Genomic DNA, 14,138 nt, shown 5'->3' on the forward strand with positions numbered 1-14,138 from the left:
AGACACATGAGGACCAACATTAGAATCTTATCAAATTTACTGGAATATTACGAACTACATAGGGAGAAACAAATGGTGTTATTATTTATAGATGCTGAAAAAGCATTTGATAACTTAAACTGGGAATTCATGTTACAAATGTTAAAGGTAATGGATGCTGGAGAAGACTTCATTAGAAATATTCAGGCAATTTATAGTGAGCAGACAGCAAGAATAATTATTAACGGTACAAAAACTGAGGAGGTAAATATCTGTAAAGGTACGAGACAAGGGTGCCCACTCTCACCGTTATTATTTATCCTGGCTTTGGAAATCCTGAATAATAGCATAAGGAATAATGAAAATATCCAAGGTTTAAGAGTGAAAGGAGAAACATATAAGGTATTATCCTATGCGGATGACATGGTTATGATATCCCAAAATTCCATGAAATCAGTAGAGGAGATCTTAAAAGAATTAGAAGAATATGGACTTGTCGCAGGATTAAAAGTGAATAAGCAGAAATCCAAAATGCTCACAAAAAATATGTCAGCTCAGGAAGTGCAAGAAATTGAAAGGAAAATGGGGTTTAGTTGTGAAAAAAAAGTTAAATATCTTGGGATAAATATAACAAGTAAATGCAGCAATTTGTACGATAATAATTTCGTTCCATTGTTAAAAGAGATAGAATTTTCTTTGAAAAACTGGAGTAATTTAAACTTATCTTTTATGGGAAGGGTTGCACTGATAAAAATGAACATCCTCCCCAAAGTTATGTTTTTATTTCAAACGATTAATTTTGTTGTTAGGAAAGATTTTTTTGTAAAAATAGATAAACTGACTAAATCTTTTATTTGGCAAAACAAGAGACCCAGGGTTAAGTGGAAAATTTTAAAGGATCACAGGGAAAACGGGGGACTCGCCCTTCCAGATTGGGAAACGTACCACCTTGCTTGTGTGACATTATGGTCGAAGGAGTGGATAACTTTAGAGAATACGCGCGTGCTTGCTCTAGAGGGCTTTGATTTACAAGCAGGTTGGCACGCAAACCTCTGGTATATCACGAAGGTTCAAAGGTATTTTAAAAACCACTTAATTCGCAAAGCCATTTTTGATGTTTGGCTAAAGCTTAAAAAACTAATATATACGAAGACCCCTAGGTGGTTGCCCTCGGAAGAAGCATCCATTCAGCCCCTTCTCTGGAATCCTGCCAAGAAGATTAGATACCAAGATCTTTTAGACGGAAAGAATAACTTGAAAAATAAGACGGAATTAGAATTGTTGGGAATAAAGATTGATTGGTGGACAATGAACCAGATAGTCGCAAAGTATAATAAGGATAAGCTGACGGGTTTTACAAAAAGTAACTTTGATTTCGATAAATTATTACTGACAAGGGAAACTAAAGTAATTAAGGGGGTATACAACTATCTGATTCAAATAAAATTGGAAGACGAAGCTGTAAAAGAGACAATGATTAGATGGTCAAAGAATTTTCAAAGTAATATTAGTCTAGAACAATGGTTCACTCTTTGTAAGATGAATTATAAGGTCATGAAACCAGTAAATTTTCGTGAAAACTTTTTAAAAATGTTCCACAGATGGTATATCACCCCACTACAGATCTCCAAAATTAATAAATCCAGCTCGCCTGATTGTTGGAAGTGTGGAACAGTTACGGGCTCATTTTTTCATATCTGGTGGAGCTGTAAAATTGCTAAAAAATATTGGATAATGATCCATGACATGTTAAAGGAAATATTGGGTACGAATATACAATTTAAACCCGAGGTGATGCTTCTTTCCCTGGTGAAAAAAGAAGTGTCTATAGAGGATGAATATATAATGGTTTATATGATCACAGCGGCGAGGATAGTGTTTGCCAAACTTTGGCGACAAAAAATCTGCCCGGACATAAATGAAGTGATTGATAAAATTCTTCAAGCTGCCGAAATGGACATACTTTCCAGTTTATTAAGAGGAGTGTCCAAAGAGGAAGCTAGCAGAAAATGGGAGAAATTTTACAATTGGCTTGAGAAAAAAAATTACAAGAAATAAATGTAAACACGGCAATTCTTTTATTGACACATTGTCAGGCTATAATGGAAAAGGCAAGGCAAGCTTTTCGTTATTCCTCTTTTCTGTTTGTTTGCTCTTTTGTTCTATGTTTTACGTCTTGATCTTCTCGGCATGCCATACAGGTTCTTTCAAGATATGGAAGTAATCCACATTCACCTCCACATGGATGATTGTACTCTGTATTATGTGACACAGATATTGCTGTATTAAGAATTATTTATGTTTTGTATCTGTATTTGTGATTCACACCTTAGACTTAATAAATATATAAATGAAAAAAAAAAAGGGTCCAGGCAAATAGGTGTGAAAATCCTCAGTTTGAGACCCTGGAGAGCCGCTGCCAGTCTGAGAAGACAATACTGACTTTGATGGACCAGGGGTCTGATTCAGTATAAGGCAGCTTCATATGTTCATATATGTTGGACTGGATGGGCCATTGGCCTGATCTAACATGGTTTCTCTTATGTTCTTTATCTTGATTACAGTAAGGTTTTTGATAAGGTTCCACATACTATCCTTGTCAACAAGTTGGTAAAATGTGGTTTGGATCCTGTTACCATTAGGTGGATCTGTAACTGGTTGACAGATCACACCCAAAGAGTGCTTGTGAATGGTTCCTCATCCTCTTGGAGAGGAGTGACAAGTGGAGTGCCTCAAGGATCTGTCCTGGGACCTGTTTTGTTCAACATCTTTATCAATGATTTGGATGACGGAATAGAAAGAATGCTTATTAAATTTGCAGATGATACTAAATTGGGTTGCAAACACAGAAGAAGACAGAAACAGGATACAGGATGACCTTGACAGGCTGGAAAACTGGGCTAAAACCAATAAAATGAATTTTAACAGTTCTGCATTTAGGTAGGAAAAATCCAATGCATCGTTATAGAATGGGGGAGCCTTGTCTTAGCAGTAGTATGTGCGGAAAGGATCTAGAGGTCTTAGTGGATCATATGCTAAACATGAGTCAACAGTGTGATGTGGTGGCTAAAAAGGCAAAAGCAATTTTGGGCTGTATCAACAGAAGTATAGTGTCCAGATCATGTGATGTGATGGTATTGCTTTACTCTGCTCTGGTAAGACCTCATCTGGAGTATTGTGTTCAGTTTTAAGAAGGATATAGATAAGCTGGAACGGGTCCAGAGGAGCTGACAAAGATGGTGAGGGATCTGGAGACCAAGTCCTATGAGGAAAGGTTGAAGGAACTGGGGATGTTTAGCCTGGAGAGAAGGCGGCTGAGAGGTGATATGATCACCATCTTAAGAACATAAGAGAAGCCATGTTAGATCAGGCCAATGGCCCATCCAGTCCAACATTCTGTGTCACACAGCGGCCAATATATATATATATATATATATATATATATATATATATATATATATATATATATATATATATATATTAGCCACACACAAATATATATATATATATATTAGCCACACACACTGTGGCTAATAGCCACTGATGGACCTCTGCTCAATACTTTTATCTAACCTCCTCTTGAAGGTGGCTATGCTTGTGGCCGCTACCACCTCCTGTGGCAGTGAATTCTACATGTTAATCACCCTTTGGGTGAAGAAGTACTTCCTTTTATCTGTTTTAACCTTTCTGCTCAGCAATTTCATGGAATGCCCACGAGTTCTTGTATTGTGAGAAAGGGAGAAAAGTATTTCTTTCTCTACTTTCTCCATCCCATGCATTATCTTGTAAACCTCTATCATGTCACCCCGCAGTCGACGTTTCTCCAAGCTAAAGAGGCCTAAGCGTTTCAACCTTTCTTCATAGGGAAAGTGTTCCAGCCCTTTAATCATTCTAGTTGCCCTTTTCTGGACTTTCTCCAATGCTATAATATCCTTTTTGAGGTGCGGCGACCAGAACTGCACACAATACTCCAAATGAGACCGCACCATCGATTTATACAGGGGCATTATGATACTGGCTGATTTGTTTTCAATTCCCTTCCTAATAATTCCCAGCATGGCGTTGGCCTTTTTTATTGCAAACGCACACTGTCTTGACATTTTCAGTGAATTATCTACCACGACCCCAAGATCTTTCTCATGGTCAGTCTCTGCCAGTTCACACCCCATCAACTTGTATTTGTAGCTGGGATTCTTGGCCCCAATGTGCATTACTTTGCACTTGGCCACATTGAACCGCATCTGCCACGTTGATGCCCACTCACCCAGCCTCAACAGATCCCTTTGGAGTTCCTCACAATCCTCTCTGGTTCTCACCACCCTGAACAATTTAGTGTCATCACAAACTTGGCCACTTCACTGCTCACTCCCAACTCTAAATCATTTATGAACAAGTTAAATATCATGGGACCCAGTACCGAGCCCTGCGGCACCCCACTGCTTACTGTCCTCCACTGCGAAGACTGCCCATTTATACTCACTCTCTGCTTCCTATTACCTCAGCCAGTTTTTGATCCACAAGTGGACCTGTTCTTTTACTCCATGACTCTCAAGCTTTCTAAGGAGCCTTTGATGAGGAACTTTATTAAAAGTTTTCTGGAAGTCAACATCTATTGGGTCTCCTTTGTCCACATGTTTGTTCACCCCCTCAAAGAAATGTAACAGGTTAGTGAGGCAAGATCTTCCCTTACAGAACCCATGCTGAGTCTTCTTCAGTAACCCATGTTCATTAATGTGCCTACTCATTCTGTCCTTGATAATGCTTTCTACCAACTTTCCCGGTATTGAAGTCAGACTGACTGGCCTGTAATTTCCTGGATCTCCTCCTCAAGAGGTGGTGGACTCTCCTTCCTTGAAGGTTTTTAAACAGAGGCTAGATGGCCATCTGACAGCAATGAAGATCCTGAGAATTTAGGGGAAGTGTTTGTGAGTTTCTTGCATTGTGCAGGGGGTTGGACTAGATGACCCTAGAGGTCCCTTCCAACTCTTATGATTCTAGTCTACATGGGCAGCCAGTTAGTATAATACTGGCTTAATATGGTCATTCTGGTGGGTACTTGTATGGACCCTAGCTCCTACATTTTGGACCCACTTGACGTCTATACCTGGAAAAGTTTTAGAACAAATCATCAAACAGTCGGTCCTGGAACACTGAGAATGAATGGATGTGATTACTAAGAGCCAGAATGGGTTTCTCAAGAACAACTCATGTCAGACTAACCTGATCTCTTTTTTTTTTGAGAAAGTGACTACCTTGCTGGATCAGGGGAATGCAGTAGACATCTGATGGCTTTAATTTCTTTCTATGGTGACGTAGAACCATTTAAAAATAATATATTAAATTAATTACAGGGTACAATTGCAGAAATGTAGTATTTATTATTTTCTTTATACAAAAATGATCTATATGATAGGAGATGGAAACATGTATGTCTAAGAAGCTCAAAGCAGGCCAACGTGGAGACTAGAGTGCAGGTTCAAAACATATGGTTTGTAAATCCATGCCAAGATTTTAGCATATGAATTAAATCTGTGCATGACAACCTAGATATGTTTATCTACCTGCCAGGTTCCAGTGATTACAGCAGCACTTAGCTGTTGTCTGAATGCACAATGTCCTAATTAATATATGTCTCCGTTAACAAACCTCCTTCCTTCTTGTTATCTTGAGAAATGTTAACACCTTAATGAATGAAGAGCACTACTAATAAATATATAATATTCTCTCTAAAAATATTTCTGAGTATATAGTAGTATTGCCTGCTTACAATATTTAAGCCAAAGAGCCTACTTTTCTTTCTTCCACTGGAAGAGAATACTTAAAAGAACTGCTTAAATCATATTCAAACAGAATTAATTAACATTCATGCAACAACAAAAGTCTTAAGTTTACTAACACTGGCTCGATTCACACTAACACTTTACTAGTGGTTTAATCCTGGGACTACCCTGAAAGAAACCTTAACTCTGTAAAACATAACTTTACTACTGACAGTTCCAGAATCTTATATCCATCCTGAGTCTCAGTGAGGAGCCAGACTTTATAGGAAATAAATATTTCTGTGTATTCCAAGAGAACTGGTGTGAAACAGTCACTGTGATTCTAAGGTCCAGAAAAAATATGAATGCCATCCTGCTGAAACACTATATCCTTTTCAAATGTAACCCATACTCCTTACAAAGTACAGTTGCAACTCTTCTACCAGCATGACAGCATATTCTGAGGAAGTCAGTCATTTTCAGCTATCTGCCGCATTTGTTTCTTCATCCACTCTTGTCTTTAGATGGCTACATGAATACATCAGAAGTGAAGTAGTTAAATCTGAATTTGCTGCAAGATTAAAGCCAGGATCTATCAAAAAGACATGCACTGCAATTTTTAGAACTCTAAAAATATCCTGTTAAACAGGTAATCAAGTTTCATCATTGTAGGAGTCCCAGACTTATTAAGCAGAGTCTCATATTTGATAGAAGAGCTTGATGCAAAAGAATGTGAAGAAGCAGCTCACAAGGATCAGAACAAAGCATATTGTTTCGTGTAATCCTTGGCAATTTGAACGCAAATGAATAAATTCCTCTTCTCTTACATCTGAGAAAAGAAAAAAAGAATAGCTAGTTAAGGGGGATATCAGCAATTTCAACAGATTTTCTAATTTCCTCCTAGCAGGTACTTAAGTTAAAGCTATCATCTGTAGAAACCAATCACAGATTCTATTATTTGAGGCGAAATGCAAATAAAGGCCATTGAGGACCCTTTGAGGAACAACTGATAGCAACTTATCAGCTCTTGCAGGCATTAATCACAGAATAATCAAAAGTAAATAAAACCACTGGCAAAGAGTTTAGCCAACAACTTCACTGTACACTCTTAACCCTTTCTCACTTGGAAAAAAAGTAGTAAGCGGAGACCTAACATCTCAAATCTGAACTCATGTAGGTGGATCATATATTTGAAAGGTAGTTTACTTGTAATTGGTTTAGAGTCACATCCTAATTTTAATGAATTTAGTAGAAAGTTGAACTAAAACCAGGGAGATTGTGTTGTTGAAAGGATAGATCTTTTTGTGTCAGGCAGAATCAAAGATCATTGTGGGAGTGGGAGAAGGTGATTACTACCCAGTGATCCACATAGTTTTTAAAACTAGCCTCATCAATTTGGCTAGAGTTTGCTTGGATTAATGTTGTTTACTTGTAATGAAATGTGATCATGCAGACAGAAGGGACAAGCTATAACAACCAGTGTGGTGCAGTGGTTACAGCATTGGACTATGATCTGGGAAACCCAGGCCTGAATTCCCACTTTGCCATGGAAGCTTGCTGGTTGTCCTTGGACTTTCAGCCTAAGCTAGTTTACAGGGGTTTTGTGACAAGAAGGTAAAAGCCACTTTGGGTCCCTTTTGTGGAGAAAAGTGTGGAAGTAAATAAATAAAATATAATCCAGTATGGTAGTGTAGAACAGCCAGATTCAAATCCTGACTCAGCTATGAAGATTACGTGGGAGCCCTGAACCAGTCACTCACTCTTAGCCTGAACTGCCTCACAGGGTAACTGTGAGAATGAGCAATGAAGCAGACTAATATATAAACACTCCAGGGCTTTTTTGGGGGAAAGTAGATTAAAAAACAAAACAAACCCCCTAATCATTCACAAACTAATTCCAATCTTCTTATAGAATACTGACTTTCCCATAGTTGTACATAGTTGCTCCAGCAGTGAAACTTCAAGAGGATAACCCCTTTTTCTTTGCCTATCACTTCTCCTTAGCTAGCATGACAGAGGGAGCTTTGACTCTTGCACACTCATACCTTGAAAATCTTGTTGATCTCTAAGGTGCTGCTACTCAAATCTAACAAGATTCTATTCACACATACACCCTTTCTGTATTTTTAGCAGTTGTTTGACCAACATATGAATTTCTCCCAGGAGAGAATTTCTGAATATTACAATTTGGCTTTTAAGGCTATAGGAGAACAGAAGTGCAGACCTAAAGTGATCTGAGATATAATTGTGTCCACCTTAAATTGTGCTGTTCAACAGTTAATCTCTGCAGAATTGCCGCATTTTTGGCCTCAGGGCTGATGCATGAGAGCCAGTAGTAAAAATTACTCAACTAAAGACAAGTTTTACATATAAGTAGAAGCAAAGCAGGAGGACAGCTAGTTCCTTGTTGAGCCTAATTGCCCAATGAATGACTTCAATTAGATAAAGCATTTAAATAACAGACACTCATCACTACCTGGTTTTTACAGATAGGCCTGATAATCTGATCTCAATTCCCACATGACTCACACCAGAATTCCACAGCTATTCCTGCTATTTCCTGTGGTTTCTCCATACTTCTGCTGTTTCAGAGGGTACAGGCTAGGGTTGCCAATCCCCAGGTGGGAAAGACAGAGGATACTCAATGAAGATATAGCAAAAAACCACTAAGAATCAAGTAGCACACACATGCAATGTAATATTCAACATTCCATAAATACATAATATCTCAGCAGTTTTTGATCTGATTACAGAAGTCTTTTATCCCCTCATCATTTCTATCATCTTTTAACTTTTAGACTTTGATCAACAGCTGTTCCTAATCAGGCACTAGCACAATGCCTCTGGTAGTTTATAATCCTTTTATGACATTGTGGCTCAGAAGATCAATCCCAAATCCATGTACTTGGATTCATTTTCAGGTATATATATGTGACCAAACTTTTGACAACTGCTTTAGGATTGAATAACTTGAAAGACTGGATACACAGTTTGTTGGATATTGCCTATTTGATGTCAGATACACTTTAATCAACTTTTTTAAAAAAAATATTTTCAGATGGAAGTTGTCATTGCATCCCTTCAAGAAAGCCAGAGATTTTCTACTCAGCTCTACTCAGCACTATTTTGTTCATATCTATCTAGCATTTTACAGAAGATGCAGAGAAGATGCCTCAAGATCAAGCTCAGAGATCTCCTCTTTGACTTCTCACCTAGTGAAGACTTCTGAAGAATTCAAAAGCTTGCACACTGTTTTGTGTTATTTTGGTTAATACTAAAAAAAAAAGTTACTACATGGCTACCATCAATGTCTGTCTATAGCTGATTTTCCAAGAATGTTCTGCCTTACCGCAGTTTTGTGTTTTTTCAGCTAGACAGTGCAGAACTCCATAACCACATCGACACAGCTGGCAACCTTTTTGTATCCATTCACCATGTGCATATGGGCCACAGTTGCTGTCAATGACAAATCAGAAGGTTCAGCCTTTTTTATATTGCATTAATTCTCCCAGCCACCCTAGAAATTAATGCTTTCTAATTTGCTTCCATACCTTTCCCGTTCATCCCACTCACAGTATCTGCCAATGAAGTGTTTGGGGCATGCACAAAAGCTGCCCAGGATACAGGTCCCTCCATTTTGACAGCAATGCCGGTTAAGTGTTTTACCTGAAAGTGAATATTCCATAGTTTATCAAGAAACAGACCTCTTTGAACCTACTTCCTCACCCACCTCCTTGGGTCTTCCTAGCTGCACAAGTACCTTAAAAGAGATCGAATTTTATTGTCCTTAAAGGAACAATAAAATTAGCTGCCTGTTAAAACTGTTTGTTCAGTTAAGCCCAGTTTGTTTAGATAAGGATTAGAAGCAAACTACTAGGGATTACTGAATGGCCCAACAGCAACCCCTGACATGTTGCCTGTGTGTCTGTCTCTCTTTGTGTGCGCGCAGTTATCTGCATACTTCACTTAGACAGAAGTAGATCTCATTCAACACTCAAATTGCCACTACATTTTCCTTTATTGTACTATGTCAGAAAAATAATAGAAATTAGATTTGAGCTGAACTATTTGGAAATTGTGAAGCAAAGATTTGACACTGGTTCTGCAGTTGACATCAGTTTACAACCAGTTTTATGCTTGTGGAAAATTATGCACAAGTTATTCTGCTAAAAGTAATTTATGCTTGTGTTTTCAGAAGAGTTAAATGGAACACATTTTATTTGTCAGTCTCTCATGTACACATTACCCTGTGCAGCAAATACAGTTTCTGAAACATTGTTGGAGCTCATTAATACATTTTAATCCAGTTTATAACATGGAGACATTCCTAGATCACTGTCAGGTCACATCCATTGACAGAACTCAGATAAAGTTCCCCCTATGCATCTGACTATTTTGATTCTATCCTTCCTCCAGTACTTGAAGGCTGCAAGATCTATCCCCTCTATTTTATCTTAATAACCCCATAGGGTAGATTAGGCTAAAAGAGGGTGTGACTATCCCATGGTCACTTAACAAGCTTTAGAACTGAGTGGGGATCTGAAATCAGGTCACCCCAGTTCTAGCAAAACTTTGATCACTCACTTTTTAAGGGATTAATCTCTACGTAAACTTTCCCCATGGGGGTACATCCATGAAGAGGTACATCATTTAAGACCACTTAAATAACCCTGTGGATGCAATCTTAAGCATACTGTGAACAGGCCAAATAGAACCAAATGAGTCTTGCATCTAGTTACTTTATAATATAAACATTTACTTTGCATAGAGTTCAATGGCATTGACTCCCAAGTAACTGCCTCATAAGGTTGCCATCCTCCAGGTAGGCCTTGGAGCCCCCAGTTTTACAACTGGTCTCCAGACTACCTTGGAGGCAATGACAGCTTCAGAGGACAGTTAAAATCCTGTAACACTTGGGCTGTATGGAATCACATCCTTGCTGAGCTCCTTCTCCTCCCCAGGGATTTCCCAGGAGATTACAGTTTGTGTGTTAAGTGAGAGCCATTTAGCTAAACCTTAAACCCACTTGCACATATCTAAGAATTCCTTTTCGGAACAAAGGATCCAATGTGTGCATCAAACTGTTCTGTCTGCAAGGGCTCAACACAGAGAACATTTTATTTATTGCATTTGTATCCCTCCCTTCCTCTTAAATATTAGCCTCCACAACCATTACAATAAGGCTGTAAGGTTGTTTAAACATGAAAATGGCTGGTCTAAGATCACTGTTCCAGTGAATTTTCATAGCATGTTGAGATTCTGGGTTTCTCCAGAGAGCAGTTAGATTTTCTCTTGAAGTGAGAGGAAAAGTATAATTTCTGAGAGGGCTGGGCTGCTATGAGAAATCCTATGAAAATGAATGACTACACCCATTTAAGTTTCATTAAGATGCTGACTGCACCCTGAGATACAATTGTACTGAACTTTTACTGTTGTATGTAGACCAGGAACTGCATATAGTTTGGCACAGCAAACAAGTACCAACAAAATGGCCTAGAAATATATCAGATTATTAGTTTCTCTGCTGGGATGTTACAGCAGATGGCTGTGAAGCAGACATGAATGAGCTCCATCAATCAGTATAGAATGTAACAAGGTTGTGGTCTTTTGCACATTCACTTAGGAGTGAGTTTCATTAAGCATAGTGAGACTTAGTTCTGAGAAAACCTCTGTAGGTTTCATGCTGCATGGCTGCAATCCTAATCTCATTTACAAGAAAGTAAGTGCCACTGAACTTACTTAGAAGCAAATATATTTAGGATCAAACTGTAATTCATCTTTTGAGTTTCCAGAAGCACTTGCTTTAAAGGGCATCTTAAGTTTGCTGCTCAGCAATGAGCGTCATTAGAGAGAAAATAAAGGAATACTAGGGAATCAACTTGTATGTAAACTCCACAAGACTACTTATTATAGCTTCAGAAAAGATATGAGAGCAAATCATAAGAGCAGGGTTGCTAACAGACCAGGAGAGTATAAATATCCTGTCCAATAAACAGAGGCTCAACGTGTGGAAGTGGGCAGTGGAAGCTTTTTATGACATGGGGGTAAATATTCCATTACACCTATTTTAAAGGGACAAGGCACTTTTCCCCAAGCAGCTGGCAATCCTAGAAAAGATCAGTTAGAGTTGGTAGTTGGCCAGGGTCACCCAGCTGTGTCACAGCAGAGATTTGAATCCAGATTCCCCTTGGTTAAATCCAGCACTGAGATTACTCCACCCACTACACCACACTGCCACTAAAGTATGGAGACATGTAAAATTGATCTCAGCTACCCAGTCCCAGTAGTTAAAATTTTATTGTAAAATTAGTTATAGTAGCTCATTTATATATATTTCATCCCACCCTTTCTCTGAGGAGCTCAGGCTGTCTCCACATCAACCCTCTGGGATAAGATCCTAGTCTAGCTCTCCAACTACCACCCTGCAGATGTTACAAACAATCCACAGATGATCAAGAACTCCCTGTAAACAATGAAGATGTTTAATATTTTAGTCATAAACACACATATCTTGGGAGTGAATCTCACTGAAATCAGTGGAGTTTACTTCTGAGTATATATACTAAGTATTACATTGAATATTTGCATAAAGATGGCAAAATTCCCAGAAGTACTTACTTTCTGTAAGTCCTGTGAAAGGGACCATTGGCCTAGAGTTCTGTTGCTTTCTGTTCTCAGAGTTCTGATTCATATTGTTGAAGATACTTAATGTTGTAGCTTGATCTTTGGTGTGATGCTTCTGGGCTGCAGTATCAGCACTTCCTCCACTATTATAACTGTGTTCTTTTTCTTTGTAACCTTGCCCAGTACAAAATAAAATAAAAATTCTTTTTAAAAATGTCCCTATACAAACACAGATGTATATATTCATACATTACATATAGTGTTGAGACTAACAAATGGCAGCAGAAAGAATAATAAAAAATTCTCACTTTTCCCAAAGTGAATACCCTGCAAGGCCAGCATCCATATTAAAACAAACCTAAAAATGCAAAAAAAGGAGAAACTTAAAATACATAGGAAAGGAACAAGAAAAGCATATTACATGAAGAACCCAGTGTAATGAAAAGTACAACCCCTAAGCATGCCAACTAGAGAATAAATCACACCCAGCTCACTGAGACCTATGCTGAAGCTTTGAATCACAAAAATCTGATACAATTGAACATTCTAGCCAAAATTACCAAAACAGAATCCAGAATCATGGTCCTCTGTGAGATAATAGTATAATCATTCTGTTTTCTTGATGCCTTCAACCTTAAATATCATTTCAGTTTATTAGCACAACATTTTACACTGGTAAAAATAATATACTTTGGAACCAAATTTGAAAATGACATTGTTTTGTTTCATCAGTTAAAATTTATCTTCTTATGTATAAAGAACAAAATGCACAATGAATAAAATCAAGACAGCTACAGAACATGACAAGCGGATTTACCTAGTGCATTGTCTCCAGGACATTTTCCTATAGCAAATAACTTCAAAGGTAAAGCAAAGTCCAAAGGAGAGCTGCCTGGGCTGTTTTATGCAGTCACCTTCATTCTACTCACAGGAACCACAGCAACAGGAAAGACTTCAGAGACATAAAAAAGGAAGAAAAACTTCCACTGGTCTCCAGCCTAGTGCATCACAGGTGAGATATATAACTTCTAGTACCCTCCTCCCTGAAATACTGACAGTCAGTTCTAAATCTTACTGAGCTGGCTTGCTCTTCCCTTCCCCTAGCTGACAAAAATGCATGGAAGAGGAGGTGGAGCAATCTCTTAAAAGCACAGCAGGAGGTAGGACTGAGCATTGACAGGAAATCTCTGTAACGTTGGTCTTCAACTCCTGGTGGCTATGGGAGTTATACCAAGAGCATCATCAGCATTAATATGTTATTGATGAAGTACCCAAATAACTGAGCACTCTATATACAATTAGAAAGCCATGTATAGCTTTAAATGAGTCTTCAAAAATTGTTTTGTTTCCTCATCAAGAACTGTATGGGAGGGGCTTTCATGGGAATTTTGTGTTTGGATGCTGCGCTTGTAGGCTCTCAGTGTATTAGTGTTATCTAGTAGTAAGTGTTTTTTCCCAATGGGAAGCAGTAAAGAGAGCTGCTGCTGCTGCAGCTACCAGAATTTCTTTGTGAGTGGCTACAGAACAGGACTAGATAGTGGAGCCAAGGTATGTAAGTAAGCTCAATGCTCATTGGTTTATTGGTTTAAGATGAGACAAAGAAGAGGACAGCAAAAAGGAATGGGTGAGATTGCTGTGTGCTGGGCCAGGCTTAGGGAGACTCAAGTTCAAGTGGCCACCCGCTTGTGTAACCTACCTTGCAGAATTGTTGTGAAGATTAAATGGCAGAGGGGGGAATGATTTACTGTGAGCTACATGGAAAGAGGGTGGATAAAA

At 38.4% G+C, this 14,138-nt stretch overlaps 1 protein-coding gene across 1 annotated transcript; it reads right to left on the reverse strand.

Annotated features, from left to right (window-relative positions):
- Window positions 1-5,337: 5,337 nt before the first annotated feature.
- Window positions 5,338-13,531, reverse strand: LOC132569411 (cryptic protein-like). Its single transcript, XM_060235475.1, has 6 exons — window positions 13,180-13,531; window positions 12,671-12,720; window positions 12,357-12,536; window positions 9,290-9,404; window positions 9,088-9,194; window positions 5,338-6,567 (listed from the first exon to the last, which is right to left on the reverse strand). The coding sequence occupies exons 1-6, from the start codon at window positions 13,200-13,202 to the stop codon at window positions 6,437-6,439; spliced, it is 606 nt and encodes a 201-aa protein (XP_060091458.1). The 5' UTR covers window positions 13,203-13,531; the 3' UTR covers window positions 5,338-6,436.
- Window positions 13,532-14,138: the final 607 nt, after the last annotated feature.

This window comes from Heteronotia binoei, chromosome 4 (assembly GCF_032191835.1).
Source record: "Heteronotia binoei isolate CCM8104 ecotype False Entrance Well chromosome 4, APGP_CSIRO_Hbin_v1, whole genome shotgun sequence".
NCBI lineage: Eukaryota > Metazoa > Chordata > Lepidosauria > Squamata > Gekkonidae > Heteronotia > Heteronotia binoei.

Excerpts from the sequence above, each read along its gene's own strand:
- LOC132569411 (XM_060235475.1), bottom strand. The coding sequence starts at position 13,202 with ATGTCCTGGAGACAATGCACTAG. Across the intron at positions 12,537-12,670 it reads GGGTATTCACTTTGGGAAAA|GTTACAAAGAAAAAGAACAC; the intron begins GTGAGAATTTTT and ends GTACTGGGCAAG. Across the intron at positions 9,195-9,289 it reads GAGTGGGATGAACGGGAAAG|CAACTGTGGCCCATATGCAC; the intron begins GTATGGAAGCAA and ends TGTCATTGACAG.